The sequence below is a fragment of the Pseudorasbora parva genome, chromosome 6 (assembly GCF_024679245.1).
Source record: "Pseudorasbora parva isolate DD20220531a chromosome 6, ASM2467924v1, whole genome shotgun sequence".
Lineage (NCBI taxonomy): Eukaryota > Metazoa > Chordata > Actinopteri > Cypriniformes > Gobionidae > Pseudorasbora > Pseudorasbora parva.
Genome location: NC_090177.1, coordinates 21,265,420 through 21,283,653, shown reverse-complemented (window position 1 = coordinate 21,283,653; position 18,234 = coordinate 21,265,420). Strand labels below are relative to the sequence as shown.

General features: G+C 38.2%; 1 protein-coding gene across 2 annotated transcripts in view; it reads right to left on the bottom strand.

Annotated features, from left to right (window-relative positions):
- lrp1ab (low density lipoprotein receptor-related protein 1Ab) overlaps positions 1-18,234 on the bottom strand; it is a 120,490-nt gene that overhangs the window by 88,185 nt on the left and 14,071 nt on the right. For both annotated transcript variants that reach the window (XM_067446096.1, XM_067446097.1), the window contains exon 2: positions 11,590-11,712. In XM_067446096.1, coding sequence (XP_067302197.1) covers positions 11,590-11,712 — 123 coding nt within the window. The remainder of the gene's footprint in view (positions 1-11,589; positions 11,713-18,234) is intronic.

Sequence of the window (18,234 nt, the reverse complement as noted above, 5' to 3'; positions counted from 1 at the left end):
CTTTGCTTATCCCGCCCCTCTGTTCTGTGGGGCGGTTTGACATAACACGCGTGTAGTTGTTGCCTTGACAACCGTTGAGGGGAAAGAATGGCGGTGGGTCACTGATGACACATCTGTGCAACCATATCAATTTAAACTGGAGTCGGACCTGGAACAAGATAACAGCCTCAACGAAATTCGACAATAAAGGCTCGAACCGGACGCTTCTGAACTAGGGATGTCAACGATTAATCGATGATCGATTAATTGTCGATAAGACATTTGATCGATAAGACTTATCGATCATCGGTTAAGCAGGGTCATGCGCGTGCGTGCGGCTCAACCGCGAAACGTGAGGAAAAATGATGCGAGCATGCCCGAGTTCTGTTTGGGACCATTTTACATCATGACTGCAACTTGCATGTGCATTCGCAGCCTTTTGTTTTGTGCAAATGTAAGTTGTAATATTGTGTTTATTTTGTGCAGGCCTATCTTTAGCTGATTTATCTCATAAGGATACATTTGGTTAATAATTAACGTTAGAGGTGAGCGGTAGTAAAAGCGTGGCGGTGATCAGCTTCAGCATGCAGCTCCAACAGGAATGCACAGCTAATAATGACTATGATTGGGACTGTCATATTACACAACATTAATGAGAACACTATTGTAATAAAACATTGTGATTGTTAATTATTTGGGTTTATTTGCCGTGTGTTTCATTGCGTTGATCCAGGAAGAGCGCATCCACAACATGAGTCACGCATTCTGACTCGCTCATGTAACTTAGTTCAAGTTCACTTGTGCATTCGCATCACATTGTGCTGAAGTAATTTGTAATATTAAATGTATTTTGAAACGTTATATATGTGATCAATCATATAGGATGCGTTTCTTTTAGTGAAATAAAACGCACTAGCAAATGTTTTCAGTCAGGGATGGCTACCGGTTTTCATTCAGTGCTTCCGCTTTAGCGCAGAGCAATGCATAATAACGATGATTGAGACGGTCATTTTACATAACCGAAATGAGAACACTATTTTAATAAATGGTTGTAAAGTCATTGGGTTTAGGTGCCGTGTTCAGAGCGTTGTTCCAGGAAGAGCGCGTCTCCCATTCTGAATATGAATATCAGCAACTCAATTCAAGTTCACATGTGCATTCGCATCATTTTGTGAAGATATATAATTTGTAATATTTTGTTAACTTTATATAAACCTGATTAATCTCATATAGGAAGCTTTTTGTTGAGTTAAATAACGTGCTAGCAAAGAGCAGTGTAACTTACCAGTGTTGATTCAGCGCATCCGCTTCAGCTCGCGCAGTTCAAACAGCAACGCACGACTAATAATAACTATGATTGGGACTGTCACATTACATAACATTCATGAAAACAATATTTTAATAAATCGTTTTGAATTAATTGGGTTTAGGTGACGTTTCAGCACGTTGTTCTTGCAAGTGCGTCCACAAATTCTGAATAACAGATCTGAGGCGGCGTTTGTGTTGTATTACATGTTATATTTGGTTATTAAATAAGTAATTTAATTTAATTATAAATAACATCGACTAATTTTACAATCCCATAGCCCTTTGTTTAGATAAAAAAAAAAAAATCCTTCTCATTCATTTGGTGAAGAACATGGCGTTTTGAGCAGCATTGCACATAGTCCTACTGTCATGCTGTTCGCTATAGGCCACTGCTGTAGACGCATATTTCAATATTATGGTTAACGATTAATCGATTAATTGATCGTTAATTTAAACGACGATCGATCATGGGAATTTGTGAAAATTGACATCCCTATTCTGAACGTAATGTCACTTTGATCTACTTTGTATGTACTGTCAGGGTAGCGTTAGCGTAGTGAGATACAAATGCTGTGTGTTTACTGATATATACATTAGTTCCCTGACAAATTGATGTTACAGCTAATGTCAATAAACTATCTATGCAGTGTAATAACATAGATGTTACAACACAATTTGACAGTTTTTTGACAGTAAAAACTGTACAATAACCAAAAACATAACTTTTTGACAGTAACAGATACCGTTATAAACCATCTCAAAGTAAGCTTAGTGTAGCATGACCACATTAACTATATCACCAGCATACACTGTTTGTAATAACCAAAAAGAGGGAAAACTCCAACATCACCCCCCTTCCCAGTGATACCAGTATTTCCGGTGTTGCCACACATCGATTAACCGGTGGGAAAATTTCCTCACCGTCACATCCCTAGGACAGATAAGAATGCATACTGAGAAACGGATGGACAGATTAAGCAACTGCATGGATTAATGTGCCATTTATGGTTATAATGAAGGCTCAAATGAAAAAAATAAAAATAAATCAATGGCCAAATAAATCAAAGACACCTTCAGCATTAGTGAAATCTATTATTGGTTTCGTGACAATCACGTGAGAGAAAACAAGTTACCCACCCTTCACCTTTTCCTGTAGGTCACATGTCTGATGACCTTTTCTCAATCTAATTAATCGCTTTAAGGACACGGACAGATATCAGCCTCCTCAGGGGCGGCTGTGGGTGGCAACAGCCTTAACCAAGTGCAAATTACACTGAATAATCACTCCTCCTCACCCATTCAATCAAAGAGTCTGAAACAGCATCTGAATGTGAAAAGACAGCATTTACATACACACTCAATGCATGTGGCCCCACGCCGAGCACTCTCCTTTCCCCAGAGCTTTCCGGAACACGATTTCTGATTCACCAATACATTCAGTGCAGTTAGTGTCTCTTTTTTAAATGACAATTCTTCCATGGCCCAACAGTGACCCACACAAATGAAAGTTTATTCTCCACTAAAGCATCTTTGAGCATATCTGGTCCTGTTTGCTTCCCTGACCACAATCACGCTGGCCACAAAAACATTCTACACGATGAAAGATTCTAATAGAAAAAATAGAAAAAAGATTCTTATTGTAATTGGAGTCAAATAAGGAAAAATTTTTTTAAAGGGCATTCTTGATCCAAACCATATCCCCTGAAAAATGCAAAATGATTCTATTAGCTGAAAGAATGTAATCTTGGGGACTCTATTTGGTGCCTGATTAAAAATCCTACAGCATGTTTTGTGAAGTGATAAGCAGATATTTTCATTATTTTGAAGGTAATTACCGTAGAAAAATGCTAAAGTAAAACCTGTTAATTGATTAATTGCTAGTTACAAATATAGTGATAAAATAATAGTACATTTTATGTTATTTTATAGTAAAACACAGTTAAGTTTGCGGAAGTGAAAAAGAACAATTCTTCTTAGAATTGACAGTGATAAACTGTAATTTGTAGTTTCTTAGTTTTGTTATGTCCATCTTATGTAGTTATATTAATGTTTATTGAATAATTTTACTATCATGCGTGTCACCACGGTGGAGATTTTCATTTTTATGATGTGCGCACCTATATTTGTATAACACAGCTTGTGGAAAATCTACTTCTAGGTGAAGAACTTTGGTTCATCATGTGGCTTTTCTCTTTAACATCTACATATTAAGGGGGTGTGTCAGTATAAAGTTATAATATATAATGTTATTTGGTATGTTTATATGATTAATTTAGCTAACGAATATGCATTCTTACCTTAAAATTAAAATTGCTACGCTACCATATTTTGTTGCAGTACATTTCTGACAACCACATTTTTTTTACTGTCTAGATATGACAATTAACAATCCCTATAAAACAGAATAAATTATCTGCCTACAGATCGGAACAGCCAATGGTGCCTAAACATGCCATCTAGGTAGGTGGCTCGCAACAAGGGTTTGGAACATACCTAAAGGGTAAAATTAAAAGCAAAGACACAGAAAGAAATTCACAGAGAAGCCGCAAATGAGAGAGGAGAGAAGAACAAAACTGGAAAGATGTCACAAAAAGAATTTGATATCTCATTTTGCTTTTTTGTGTCTGCCTGGGAAAGATGAGTCAGATGAGCTCCATGGGCGTGCAAGCGTGATGCCCTGAAACAGCCAGACTGTGAGAGTCTGTCTTTACCTCTGGAGGGTAATTGCAGCTTAGGTAAGACACCTGTGAACAGTCGTGCAATTAAGACACAAGACTAAATGAAAAAGCGCACAACTCACTATGACATGCTTCTACGGCTGGCTCAGAATAATTCTCTCTTCACATTTAGATTTGATGCAACAGTTGACTTTCACTACAGGTGCGCTAGAAATTGTGATAGATAACATCTCCATACCCGTCCCAATCTTCTTTCAGTTTTTGAAGGAGAGAGAGAACAGGAGTGCACTTGTCTCTTATCGCAGTGCTTTTATAATGATATACTGACCTACTTACAGATATAAACAAGACGTACATTTGGCGCCAGGTTTGCTGAAAAAAACTGATGATTTACACCCAGACAGAAAGTGAAACAAGAGAGAGAGAGAGAGAGAAAAAGAGATTTATGCGCTCTGGCAGCAGGGCACTTGCGGGAACTCAGTTTGTTAGTTAGAAATTAACCTGAACTAGAGAGATGAAGTAGAACATGAGAAAACCCTCAAACACACACCTTAGGAGCACAAGACAAGTCTCAACTGAACCCTGAGCTACAGCCACCAGACTGGGTCTGAATTAAAACCACTACGACTGATAAACAAGTTTCTGCAAACCATCTTATTTTATCCCTTCAATCCTGTCGTCAAATATATGTGGAGATACATCCGGCAGACGCCGCCTAGTGACTTCACAAAGGCTCTAATAACAAAATGACAGTTAAGACCAGGATTAGACGTGACACTAAGACAAAAATTTACATGCACTCTCATTTGAAATGCTGACAGCCGGTAGATGCCTTTCTCTCGAATTTGAAGTGTTGGAAATTGCTTTAACAAAGAGGATTAAGTGTGTAATGCGTGTAATTGACAGAAACAGATCATGATAAATCAAAAGGTCAGAGCTTCAGTCTAATGAAAAGCCCCTTTGTGTGTTCAGCCAAACTGCATTAGCGCCCTTGAAATTATATTAGTGGCGCTTTTTGAGCGGCAGATGGTGGGATCGCAACACAACGTTTATTTGCGGGTGAAAACTTCTTTGATGTTTACGTGCTCTGAGGACCTCGTTCTCAAACGCCCAGGAGCGTGTTAGATGTCCCGCTCATTTAGAGGAGTCCTGTGTGAATTTCTCGTCACAGCCCTTAAACTACAGCTGGACATTTCATATAATTCTCTTGGAAGAGATGAAACTTGGTGAGAAAAGTGGATAACCATGTCAGTAAAATGATGTGTGAATATTGTAAACATTTAGTGTCATAGTCCACTGTGTACCATGTTATTAACACAAGACTGTACCATGGTACCACAGTACTTTTTTGTAAGGGGAGCTGTGCATCCTGTCAATTAATTTCACAGAGACTGACATTAACAAAAAGAGCCAGGGTATTATCATACATTTTTGACATGGTATTTTAGTAATAGCTAACAAAAAAAGTAGTGTGGTGGAACCATGGTATAGTACTTGCACTAGATGTAACTATGTAATGTGTGTAAAGGTACTACAATTCATATACAATAGTACTAATATATTATATATATATATATATATATATATATATATATTTAGTACTATATGGTATATTTCCTAAACTGCCATGGTTTTACTCATCCAAAATACAACTGTAGTATGTTGCACCATGTCCAAAATGTTGATAAGATACTTAACTCATGTTTCTGTTAAATGTGGTTTCTTGGATATGAACAAACAGCATTTTTTACTGAGGCACCTAGGAATACCATGGTACTGAAGTATAGTAACAACAAAGTACTATAGTATAAGTCAAAGTACCACAGTATAACATCAAACTGTGCATTTCTGCAATTCATTTAGCAGATCCACCCCAAACAGGGAATTTCCGTCAATCCGCAATCATTGACCGCAATATTGAGATACGGCTCATTGCTATACATATTTACTGCAGTTAGTTTAATTAATCGCTTGAAAAGAACCAAAATCCCCATGAACAAAATACAATTCAAATATCCTAATTCAAGTACCAAAACGTCTTTAATTGAACGTACAAATTAACAAAATTTTGGTGCATTACTAGTTTTTCCATAAGATATCATGGGTCACTCCCAGTAACTTTAGTTTTAAAGGAGAGTAAAAAAAGAAAAAAGAAAAAAAAAAGGGATAGATCACACCAAAATGATTTACTCACCCTCAAGTCATCCTAGGTATATGTGACATTCTTCTTTCAGACAAATACAATCAGAGTTATATTAGAAATGTCCTGGCTCTTCTGAGCTTCATAATGGCAGTGAATGGATGTTTCAGTTTCCTCCGGAGGGTTAATAAAGGCCTTCTAAAACGAAGCGCTATGTTTGTGTAAAACAAAATATCCATATTTAAACTAACTGTCATACGCGTTCACGAGAGACTGGTGTTCCAGCGTATGACGTAGGACGCTCTGGTGAGAACATGCTAGTTCTCGCTAGAACCGAGTTTTGTTTTGCTCTATCACCTGCGCTTCCACACTTGTCACCGGAACTTACTGGAACGCAAGTCTCTTGTGAATTCAAGATTACTTTTATGATGGATAAATGCACTTTTATGGACTTCAAAACAGAAACAGCCATTCGTTGCCATTATAAAGCTTGGAAGAGCCAAGACATTTTTTAATATAATTCTGAATGTATTCGTCTGAAAGAAGAATGTCATTGTGGCGAGGTACTCGAGCAAGAGACGTGGGAAGAGCGAGTCCTCTCATGAGGGAGCTCGGAGGCATATAAGGACGAGCGACACCACTAAAGGACGAGAGAGGCTTTACATTGTGTTTTGTTAATGTTTTATTTTGTGTGTGTGTGGCAGTCGTCCGTGAGTGGCTACCCACGTTACTTTTGTTTTGTTTGTTTTACTTAATAAAGTCTTTGAATGTGCGCCGTTTCCAGCCTCCAACATTGCAACAATCAGATACACCTAGGATGACTTGAGGGTCAGTGAATTATTGGCTAATTTTCATTTTTGGGTAAACTATCCCTTTAAGAGGAACATCAGTGTTTAAAAGAAACAGAAAAAAGAAGGGGGAAAAAGCAGCCCAAAATTTCCACCAAGAAATTAATATAATATCGAGAGGCTAAATAAATAAACTCTATTAGGTGCAAACATGGATTAGTAAACATGGCAAATAAAGCATGTTTGCAGTTTGTTTGTCAGCCTGTGAGGATGAAAAGGCGGCTGTAATTAGCGCACAGAAGGTCATATGTAAACACTTAACTAGCTCTGTCTGTTCTCCTGCTGGACAGTAAAGCATTACACAAATACTGATGGTGGAACCATCATGACTGCCTGCTGTGAGGGTGTCTGGGTTGTGTGACAGATGTGAAGTAAGGTGTGGTACAACCGGCTTCATTAGGCCTGCATGTGCGTAAACACTTAGGAGCCGGTCAGTCAGTGCTATATATAAAGAGCAGGGCTCCTGTTTTTGCGTTTGAGATTAGCTCACATCACTTTGCTGGACAGGACTGTGTGCAGTCAGGCAGACTAAACAGAGCAGTTTAATTAGTACCATCACTCAGAAGAGACACATAGACCGTCCCTCGAACACACTTTGTAGTCTGTGTTTGCCGCTAACCCCCGTTTTGGTGGCCTATAGGGTTGGCTGGGTGGTGTCTACCAAAGTGGCATCAGAAGAGGTCAACAATAAAACATTGCGATGGAAGTTGACATCGACATTGAGTTGACATTGATTTTAAGCGTTAAGCATTTGGCTTTAGATCAAACTATAGCGCTGAAATATCACTACCAGAAAAAATACAACGAAACGAGTGCTTGTGGTGTGATCTGCACCGCTGTTTTGACACTGCTCAATTCAACTAGAAATAGGAAAAGGGTGCTGAAAGCATTCCAGGGTCCAGATGTGGACCGCGGTCCGCCATTTGAATATCATTTGTTTAGTTTATGTAAAACATCTAGCCGACGATAATTAGTTTGTTTGCACAATAAAATCTTTAGTGTTTAAACTGTGATCATTGAACTGTTTTGACTGTAATCTGTATTGTGATCGGAAACAACTGCTTGGCATTGATCTCAATGAATGCTCACGGCTATTCGGAGGTGATGGTCAATCATAAAACCGTTTCACAATGATCAAAATCAAAACTGCATGATATACTTGTGCTTTATCAGGCGTCAGTAGATATTACAGATATGATAATTTATCAGATATTTAGTAGCGGTCATCTAATGCTCACTAAAATGTAATCTTTAAAAACAACGATTTATTTTGACAATTAATATTCGATTCATTAATTACCTTCAACAACTAGGTTAAATGTAATATTTAGCAAATCTCAAAATTAATATCCACAATCAATATTATACTGTTGTGATGCGCTTGTTAACGTGTAGAAAAAAATGTCTTTAGTATATGGACAAAAACACATACACGACGTATATAATTGTAATATCATCATCTATTAAAGGAAGTGTATGTAAGATTGGGGCCAAAACTGGTACTGCAATCACTTTCACTTTAGAGCGGTGTATCCCTCTCCCCCTCCCCCTGACTCGAGGTTGCCAGATCGGCTGCAGGATCCAGCAGGAACGTTTGTATCTGCAGCTGTGGTTACTAGAGCAGAGCTGGCAACCCGGATGAAGAAACACTACTGATTTTGTGATTGGTCGATAGGTGGAGGGTGGAGCTTCAGGCCAAAACACAACATGTCAACATCAACATCAGTTGAGGGCGGAAACAACAACTTTTAAAAGACAATATCCTGGCCGGACTACTGTTGTCAGTGTTATAAGTATTTTAAATGAACATGATTTCTTAATGTCTAGTGACATATCAGTGCCATTTTATGATTAATTGAAATACATTTCTTACATAAAGTTCCTTTTAAAAAATGTCTTGGCCATAATTATTGGTTTATCAGTATTTGCTAGAATTTTAATGTCAGTACATCCTTAATCAAGTGTCCCTAAATAATTGTTAATTTTAAATTTCTTAGCTCTACCTTGCTGTCCAATTCATCAGACAGCAATTTCCGTAAACAATGCAAAAGCTGGACTAAGAGCTGGGTTGTATTACGATATATATTGTGGTAAAGGTACAAAATGTCTATCGTCAGAGATTTTGCAATATTGTGTACATCTCGGTATGTAAATATATATGTGTAGCACAGCACTTCACACTTTAGAGTGATGAAATGGCTGAATGGAACAATGAAGAGCAGGACGTGCTTGATGTTAAAAAGAGTTATTATGCACAATAAGTCATGATGAAGAACTCACAGCTGAAGTGCACGCATGGAAAGCTGCCCCTCTCTGAAGGCGATCACTAATTTGAGACATTGTGCTTAATAACTCTTTTTAACATCCAGTATAAGTAGTGAAAAAGATCTCAACGCGGTGCTTGCACTGACGGACACAGCTGAAGCGTCTTTCTGGCAGCATGCAATTGGGAATTCAGTTCTCCTTCTCGTCTTATTGCACTTGAATGGTCGAATATACAAGCAATCATGTCAAAATGCCTATCATGCGGCGTATTTATGTAAACACAATTGGGTATCTCAAGTAAAAGTAAACAGCTAAGAGTAAAGCGGATGTGTATCAGTATAATGGATCCGTACGTTAGGTCAAACTGATAAACCTGAAAGATAAAACAACTTACTGCTTGTGACTGAATCACTTTTGTAGCTTTAATAACAATATATTTATATTTAATTCACACAGTGAAGATTATGCTGTATTTATTTTTGCATTTTATTATTCAATTTCTGTACCATTTCTATTTACATGTTGAATGAACCTATTGTAACAAAAAAAAGTCATTTGTTTCATTCAAATTAGTTTAATTTAAATGATCATCCTTATTATAAAATATTGTGTTTGTTATTAAAGCAGCACCTGAGATAAGCCCCTTTCACACTGCGATTCCGGCAAATACATGGATAATGCGACCCGGCATTTGTTCCCGGGCCGCTAGATTTGGTCCATTCACACTGCCAGCGAAATACCGTAATATGTGCGCTTTCACACACAACCCGTAACGGTCCCGGATTGAGTTGTCACGTGACATCCTGATGTGATGTATAATGGTGAGCGATCTCAGCTTCAGCGCGGATAGTAAGGAGCTCCGTGGTCTCAACTTGTGTCCAGTTTGCGCACATTTCTGCTTGTTTAATTTTAGTTTCTTTTGTATTCGAACACTCTCTGCGTTTAAAACACCGACTAGCTCTTCTGGCACTGCAGGGTTGTATTATTGAAAAAACAAGCTCTAGGAGTCGCACGATACCTACGTACACATTGGGGCATTAGTTTTGGCTTTTGTTCACACAGCGCTCGTCCCGGATCGAACCCCGGGTTCAGTTCGGGAATCAATTTCGGGACGTGGTTGCTTTCACACAGAAGGAGACCCGGCAATGTTCCGGGAATATTGCGGGTCCGACGTGCAGTGTGAAAGGGGCTCTAGTAATGCGCGGGTCATCTCATAACCCGCGGACCCCGTATGTCTATTTAATGGTCGCGGGTGCGCAGCGGGTTGTAAAAATATATACAATGGTGCGGTGCGGGGCCAAATAACTTCATAAAAGCGGGCCGCGGGTTGGTGCAGACCTAACAGTTCCCCTGAACACTGCAGGAGGAGTTCACATGCAGGTGTTCTTCTGGCGTCGCGTGTGAAATGTCTTCATCCCAGGTACAGTCAGTGGCATGTGTTTCAGCATGTCATATGAATACAATTTCATGGGTTTTATATTTTTCAAACGCCAAATAATCGCAATGCTCACGTTTACAAGCCAGTGTCATTATAGTAGTCTATTGGTTACCGTTTTACAGAATCTATATGATACTTCAATTCAATGTTTTAGTAGTAGGTAATCACCATAACAAGCATGACAGCATCGGTCGGTCACAACTCCTTCAGCTCACGCCAACGAGCAAACGCTGGTCACATGTTGATCCTTGTCCTGCCTTTAATCCCATTACCTTTTCGTTTCCTCTTATTGCTTTCCTCCAACAAAACCTTTTCTTTCTTATTTGTCTCTGCTGCTTCGGACATGACTATATTATCCGACGAACAAAGTTGGGCTCGCACGTCCGAATGTAAGGAAGTGTGGGTGTTGGTGGAAGTGATGTATATGCCGTAAAGCAGTCGAATTGTGTAGTTCTTTTTGTTCTCGGGTTACTACCCGAAACCCGAAGTGTAAAAGTACGATTAAAAACGATACAGACCCCATCAAGCTATGGCAGACGTGTCATTCAACCTATTGTAAGTTGATGTATCATCACAAGAGTCTTGAAAATATATTATGAAGGTTGAAAAGTTACTTAGTACTGTTTTAAAACTAAGAACAAAGAAGCAAATTACACAGATAAACCAAAATAACTGTATTGTTATTGTGAGATAAAATTGTCCACTAGTTGGACGGTTCTTCCTTCCAAAAACAACTAGGTGGAGCCTTGTTGCCACACAAAAAAAAAAAAAACAGGAAGTGAATTTATCTGGGGCTGGTTTCAGTTTATAACATTTCAAAACAAGCCATAGCCAAAATATTTAAGCACTGCCATGATAACGCGAATCATATCTTATCTTTATGTAATGATGTCATGCCAATCGTGTCTGAGGCAGATAAACCGGTTTACTCACAGATATCTGCGGCTTCATCGGAGCCGTCGGGACAGTCTTTCTCTCCATCACACCGCCAGCCTTTGGAGATGCAGGTTACCTGGTCATTACAAACAAACTGCTTCGGACTGCATGTCTTTGGAGCTGGAACAGAGAAATAAATTTCAAGCATTAAATACATCTCTCAGACCAATTCTTCTAACAATTTTTGGTAATTTTCTCTCATACCACTTTAATTGGCTATGGGTTTTTGAGTAAATTAAGTAAATACTATGTAAAATATGATGACTTGATAATCCACAATGACAATAAATTCATAAAAAGAATAATAGTAATAAACAGTTTTATCTTTTTTGGCCTATTTTTGAAATGAGCAAACATCAGTCATCATCAAGCATCTCGTCTAGATACCAGCCACTGAACAACCCATATGGTCAACCACTAAATGCTTCAGCAATAATAAGTCCATTTTTGTTGAGGGGAACATCTAGATGCACCACTTATGAATTAAGTCAATGTGACAGGACAAAACCTTTAGAAGAAAAACATTGTGGATGTGGTCGTAGGCTTTGCTGAAACTACCATTCCTAATGCCAAAGATAGCTGGTTCAACACAGAAACGCAGCAGGCTCATGCCAAGTTCACAACTGTGCTGCTTTATATTCCAAGAAAACTCATTCTGCTGTAACATTAACCCACTTATTTCAGCATAGGTGCTTTATGTTTGTTTATTTCCCAAATGCGGCCCACAAACAGTGGTTTACTTTGGCTCTTTATAACCCGAGAGATGTTTTCTCTCGACGTGTGCATAGAGGTCTTTTCATTGCTGGTGGTAGGAAGAAGTATGAATCAGTTCTGTCTAACCCCGGGGAGAGCCCGACAATCAGAAGCGCATTTTTGCACAGTCAGTCTAATGAGAATGTTGAGGTAAACCGCAGAATCGCCTCAGGACTGTGGGTAATCTGGCCCTGCCCTACTGCTGACACTGGTCCACTCAGCTAGAAGTCAGAGATCCTCAGCAAAACCGCTGCTGTATTTAAACCATTCTTAGTCTGTCAGTCCCCCAGTAAAACACTGCAGCTCCAATACCGCCTGTGGGTGCGGCCCACTTCCACAACTGACCACAGGCCTTTTCCAGATACAATTTGCAGACAAAACTGCTACATGGAAAGATTTAAACACAAGCATCCTTACAAGCATTTCACTCCCATACAAATTCTCCCCAATCATCCTAGGAGGATTAATTTTGTTTCAATAGAACAATATATAAAATCGCAGAAAAACTAAACCAATATCATGCAGCCCTTTGGAGCTCTGCGCTTAAAATAATATTGGACCTATTTTAAGCACAGAGCTCCAAACACAAATGGACTGCAAAATGTGGCCATGAAGAGGGACATCGTGGCATATGGGCTTTCTTTTTGATTGGTCAATGTTTTACTAAAACAGTACAATGACTGCGTTGTACACTGTATCTCAAGTAGCAGTCGAGTACAGAAGAGAACAGCAGTAATTATCTGATTGTGATTCTCTGCAGGACCTTCCCTCTCTAACACATACCTCTCTGCACACTTGGCAGGAGGAGAGGTGTTTTGGGAAAGGAAACCAGGGAAAAGCTGCAAGGGGGAGAAGATGTGACTGCAATCACAAGAGAGAAGAGGGATGTGCATAGTATCCGTCACGTTTCTTTACATTTTTGAAAGTGCTGAGAAAGCTGGACCATATCCTCCATTCTCGGACCATCACTTCTCCAACTGTGTGTCAACTGCTGTTTGATGTAAGACGATATCCCCATGGGCAATAGAGAGGACAGAGACAAAGTGGGTGAACTTTTGAAGAGAATCAAGCTATCTAGTCAAATTGGTATATCTGACCACACTTGTCTTTAGATTTGTTTTAAAACATACTGAGCTGCCTTCTAAAGCGGTTTTCTATTTCAAATTCAAATAACAAATTCAGAATAGGGATGTGCGATATTATATTTAAAAATGATACCTTGATATTTTTCTCGATAACAATAATATACAATATTTTACTGTTAATTTGTGTTTGTCCCTTTGGTACCTGTCGTGGACAGTTGACTCCTTAAATGTTTGATATATTTTTCATATTCTGTGAGGTGGTCAGTTTGCAGCAGTGACAGAAATTATCTTTTCCAATAAGTTATATGCCTTTTATGGGCATGTTTACCTTCATAAAGCAGTTTTTTTACCCATTTAATTGTATGTATGTATCTTCTTTACTTTCAAATTTTTACATGTAATCACATTCAATTAGAATGATAATAACAATAGCGCTGTAACCAATCAAATGAAATTAGTATGAATGAAATTCATCTTTGCAATGCATATGAAATACAAAAGCTGCATCTGAAGTTGCATTTAGATGCATTTACACAGAATGTTTAATGTAGCTCACAGGGGGCATGAATGTGTTCAGGTTAGGGTTGTATAACTATGTTTAATAGGACTTGGTAACATTATTGCCATGCAGTTTGTATGCAAGTCTGACAAAGCATCGCCCAAAAAAAAGAAAAAGAAAAAAAACTGCCGGTTCCCTTTTAAGGCTGCACAATTGGTGCATCTCTCACAAAGCCACTAGATGACAAGCCTGCAACCTTTAGCCAAAAAAAGGTAACGGCTAACGGTAACGCTGCGGCTGCCAGTACACAGGAAAGAAGGCCAGAGGCTGTTTTTTGAATGGATGTCAATGCAAAAGAGGCTTCACTACACTGAATAAATCATTTTCGTGAGGAAAAGGCTCATTTAATGAATCGACTGCCTGTCCACTAATCTACATGTTTTACGCTAAACAATAATTCTGTTGGGAACAATATGTAGATTTTACCATGATAAGGTTATTTGAAGGCAGAGAAGGGAATGTCACGACAGGCAGGGCTAGGATTCATTTCAGCATTACCATAGTATTTAATATTATTATTGAGTGATATTGTATATTGCCTAAAGAAAGTAGAAAATACCAATGTTTCAATGAGTCTGAAACTGCTCTGTTGGGCTGTGATTATGGGGTGTGTTTCAACCGAACCAGAAAAGACCTCTCAATTGGATAAATCTACAACCAATCAGAGCAACGAAGCGACGCATCACGTTAGTTGTCAAATGTCAACAGAGCTCAACTGCACTGGGTTGCCAAGTCCACGTTTTTTTCTCCCTGCAGGTTGTTTTCCATACCATTGTTTAAGCGACTATTATGAATGCAAATTTTAGCAGGCAACCTTGCCAAAATAACACGCATTTTAACCCCCAAACGCCATTTTTTTCCCAGAGGACATTTATGACTCTGCTGTGTTCCAAATGATGATGATATAACAATTATATAAATGAAGGTAAAACAAAAAATATAAATAATTAAATAAATATGTATTAAATTACAATTAAATTTCTAGCGCACACTTAAGTGTGGCTTAATGCGCAGGTGGCATGACTTCAATTGAAGAACATATGGCAGAATTCAGATGATAAAAATACTAAAGAGCACATTGGATCCTTGGTTATTCATTATCTGTTTGAATTTTTTTTATTACAAATTAATAAACTGTATATTTAAAACATTTAAAATGTAATCATATTTTAGATCATATCAATTAATGCTTTATTTATTCATAAACATAAACATTTACATTTTATTTTACAGAAAAAAAACAGCGACCCCCTAAATAAAACGCTTCTGCACACTAGCAACTATTGAGATGTCACAGGCGCATAATCAATAAGTTATCTTATCTGCAAGGCATATTGGAATATTTTTTTCATATCGGACCAATGCAGATTATTCAATTTCTGGGCCGATTCCGATGTCTTGTCGATAATGTCGCGCTTCCCTAATAAAACCACTCTCTCTCGACATGACTGGGCATTCACACAGGACATGTTCGAGAATTCAAGAACAGCTAGATGGAGTACAATAAATGATCTAAATAGACATTTAGCGTCAGTCTAGCTCATATTAATAACATTCAAAAACTATTGCAAAAAACAAAAAACACAAAATTACATAAGAATGGGTTCTGTGAATAACCCCATACAATTTGGCCAAAAGGAGCTCTTCAAAGCAACCACCTATACCATAAACAAGAAAGTACTTAAAACCTTGCTGTGAGTTCTCCTTCAGGACCGCTCTCAGGATCCAATAAACACAAGGCAAGTCAACATCCAGGACTTTTTATCCGTTCCAAAACAAGCTTGTAGAACTATGCTTTGTTCCAGTGCACCAGTTAAGCTCTCTGAGATCCGGTCAGCATCATTAGGGGGACGACAGATAGAAAGTGGAAAGTATATAAAACTTTACAAGCCCTGAAAAGAAGATCAGGAGTGGAAGAGAACTGTATAAGAGAGGGCTTCTAAATATGGCACAGCTGACAATGGAAACATGCAGATCTAGTTGGTTATATGTATATATGCCCAAGACTGCCAATTAACAAAAAAAATATAATTGTTAATGAAACTTAAAATCAAAGCATTTGTAATGTGAAATAATTAAAAACTATGAAATACTGGAGAGAAAATAAATTTGACGGTGCATTGTGCATACCACTGATCTTTACAAGTGGAGTGCACATTATTAAGCCAGGGCTTCATGATTTTCACGATACAGAAAAAACAGATGGAATCCAGTTGTAAAAACGGAAATTAACTGTATAACACGGAATTTGTAAAACTTTCGATGAATAAATTAAATGTAGGTCAGTAAACTTAATTCACATTGTGATATAGACTAGTGTCTGTGAATATTAAAACGTAAGGAAACTATTTAAATATGAATCCTACATGTTGTGCTAATAAATGCCACGCAAATACATTTATAACACACACACACAAAGCATACATGACGCTCAGTGTTATCACAAACACAAACTTCTCTATGGCTGCTCTGAGAGTCACTTCATGAAACTATAGCATATACACAGAAACTGATCCAAAAAAATGATTAAAAATAAATTGTTTTATGGCTTCTTTTGACTACCAGAAAAACTAAAACACAGAAATAAAAAACAAACCTTTCATAGGACCCTAATGTTGTAAACAAATTAATAATTTGTTTTTATTTCATATCTATTTATTCTATAGCATTTATTTGTCCTGTTGTTTGAAATTTGTTCTTTTTACTTTTTACTTGTTTATATGTGTGTGTATATATATATATACACACACACACTTACAAAAAAAAAAAAAAAAAAACGGAATCGGCCAAGAAAAACGCAATCGGTGCACCTCTACTTGAAACCTTCACGGTATTACCGGTACATGTGAACATGGCAATAGACAGAGATAACACAGAAATGTATCATCTTTGAACCTTTTTAAAATGATACCACATTAACGTTGGCAGCTCTAAAATACTAAACCAAAAAACAAATAAATTGAAACGACAACAAATGAACAAAATAAAAACGAACAAAAACTTACCAAATTACCAAATACTGAAAGATATATTCATCTATCTGTATTTTTTCTCATAACACGAAGCTCGTCCCATTAAAGTGTTAAATGATTATAGCCATCAATGGGACTCTGCTTTCCTAAGGTCTAAATCTTTCAACCAGACTAGGGCACGCTCATCACTCAGGCCACCGACTGTACATAAAAAGCAACACTAAAAACATTCAGCATCTAAATTTAACACACGATCACAAAGCAGTAGCGAGTGACCGCGAGGAGAGTGTGTGACTCTAATTGGAGGTTTTGGGGTCGTTGGGGGGAACCGAGTACACAGGCAACTTTTCCCACAGAGCTTGGCTTCATTGAAAGTGCACAAATATTTCAGACAGAGATGTGGATTGTTAATTCAGACCCCTGTTTTTTTCCAAACGCACAGCCAAACTACTGACAAGTTTTTGAAGGTGCAAATCAAGGGGGACTGTTAATCATTTCAGAGCATCGGAGTCTATGGTGGGGAATGAAGAAGGCCTTTATTTGTTCCTCTGGGCCTGCACCCAACTGCAAACATCAGGAGCATCCCAAAAAGGTGCATCGGCCAGGACTCCTTGAGCCAAGCAACCCAACATCCCACTGCAGTCATTCGAAATGCCATAGTCCCGTTATAACAAATGCTGTTTCCACAAGGGATGGGAGCCAGCCAGAAGACCGGCCAACACGGAAGAAACTTCCCTCTCATTCATTAGCGCTTTGTCTTGGGCATTTAAAAATGACAGGAGTGTTTTACATCCAGGCATATTCACAGGTTAAAAAAAATTGATCTTTTCTCTAAAGTTTGTCCTCTGATGTTAATTTTCATGAACAACTCTGCAAAATGGGGCCAGTTTCTAATGAGATGGAAATTCCGAAGAAATTAGGCTAAAAACCAATCATTCATACATCACCGTCGTTCAATGTTCACCCGTACCCTCCAGGCTGAGAGCTGAATGGAAGGCACACCATACTTTTTTCACTCAAGGAAGTATCTGCTTTACAGGCAGTGGGAAAAACACTGGATGGAAGCAAATAGGAACCAGCATGCTTTAACAAATAGCAACATGCAGCCACGTACACATGTACTGCTGCTTTGGGGCTGTAATCAGGATATAGATTTAGATTGTGAACACCCTCCTGGTTTATTCCAAAACAATACTCCCAAGACACTTTGACACACTGAACTTACAAAGACTTTTGTTTATCTCTGGTACGTTTGCTTGGACTTGCTCCTAGT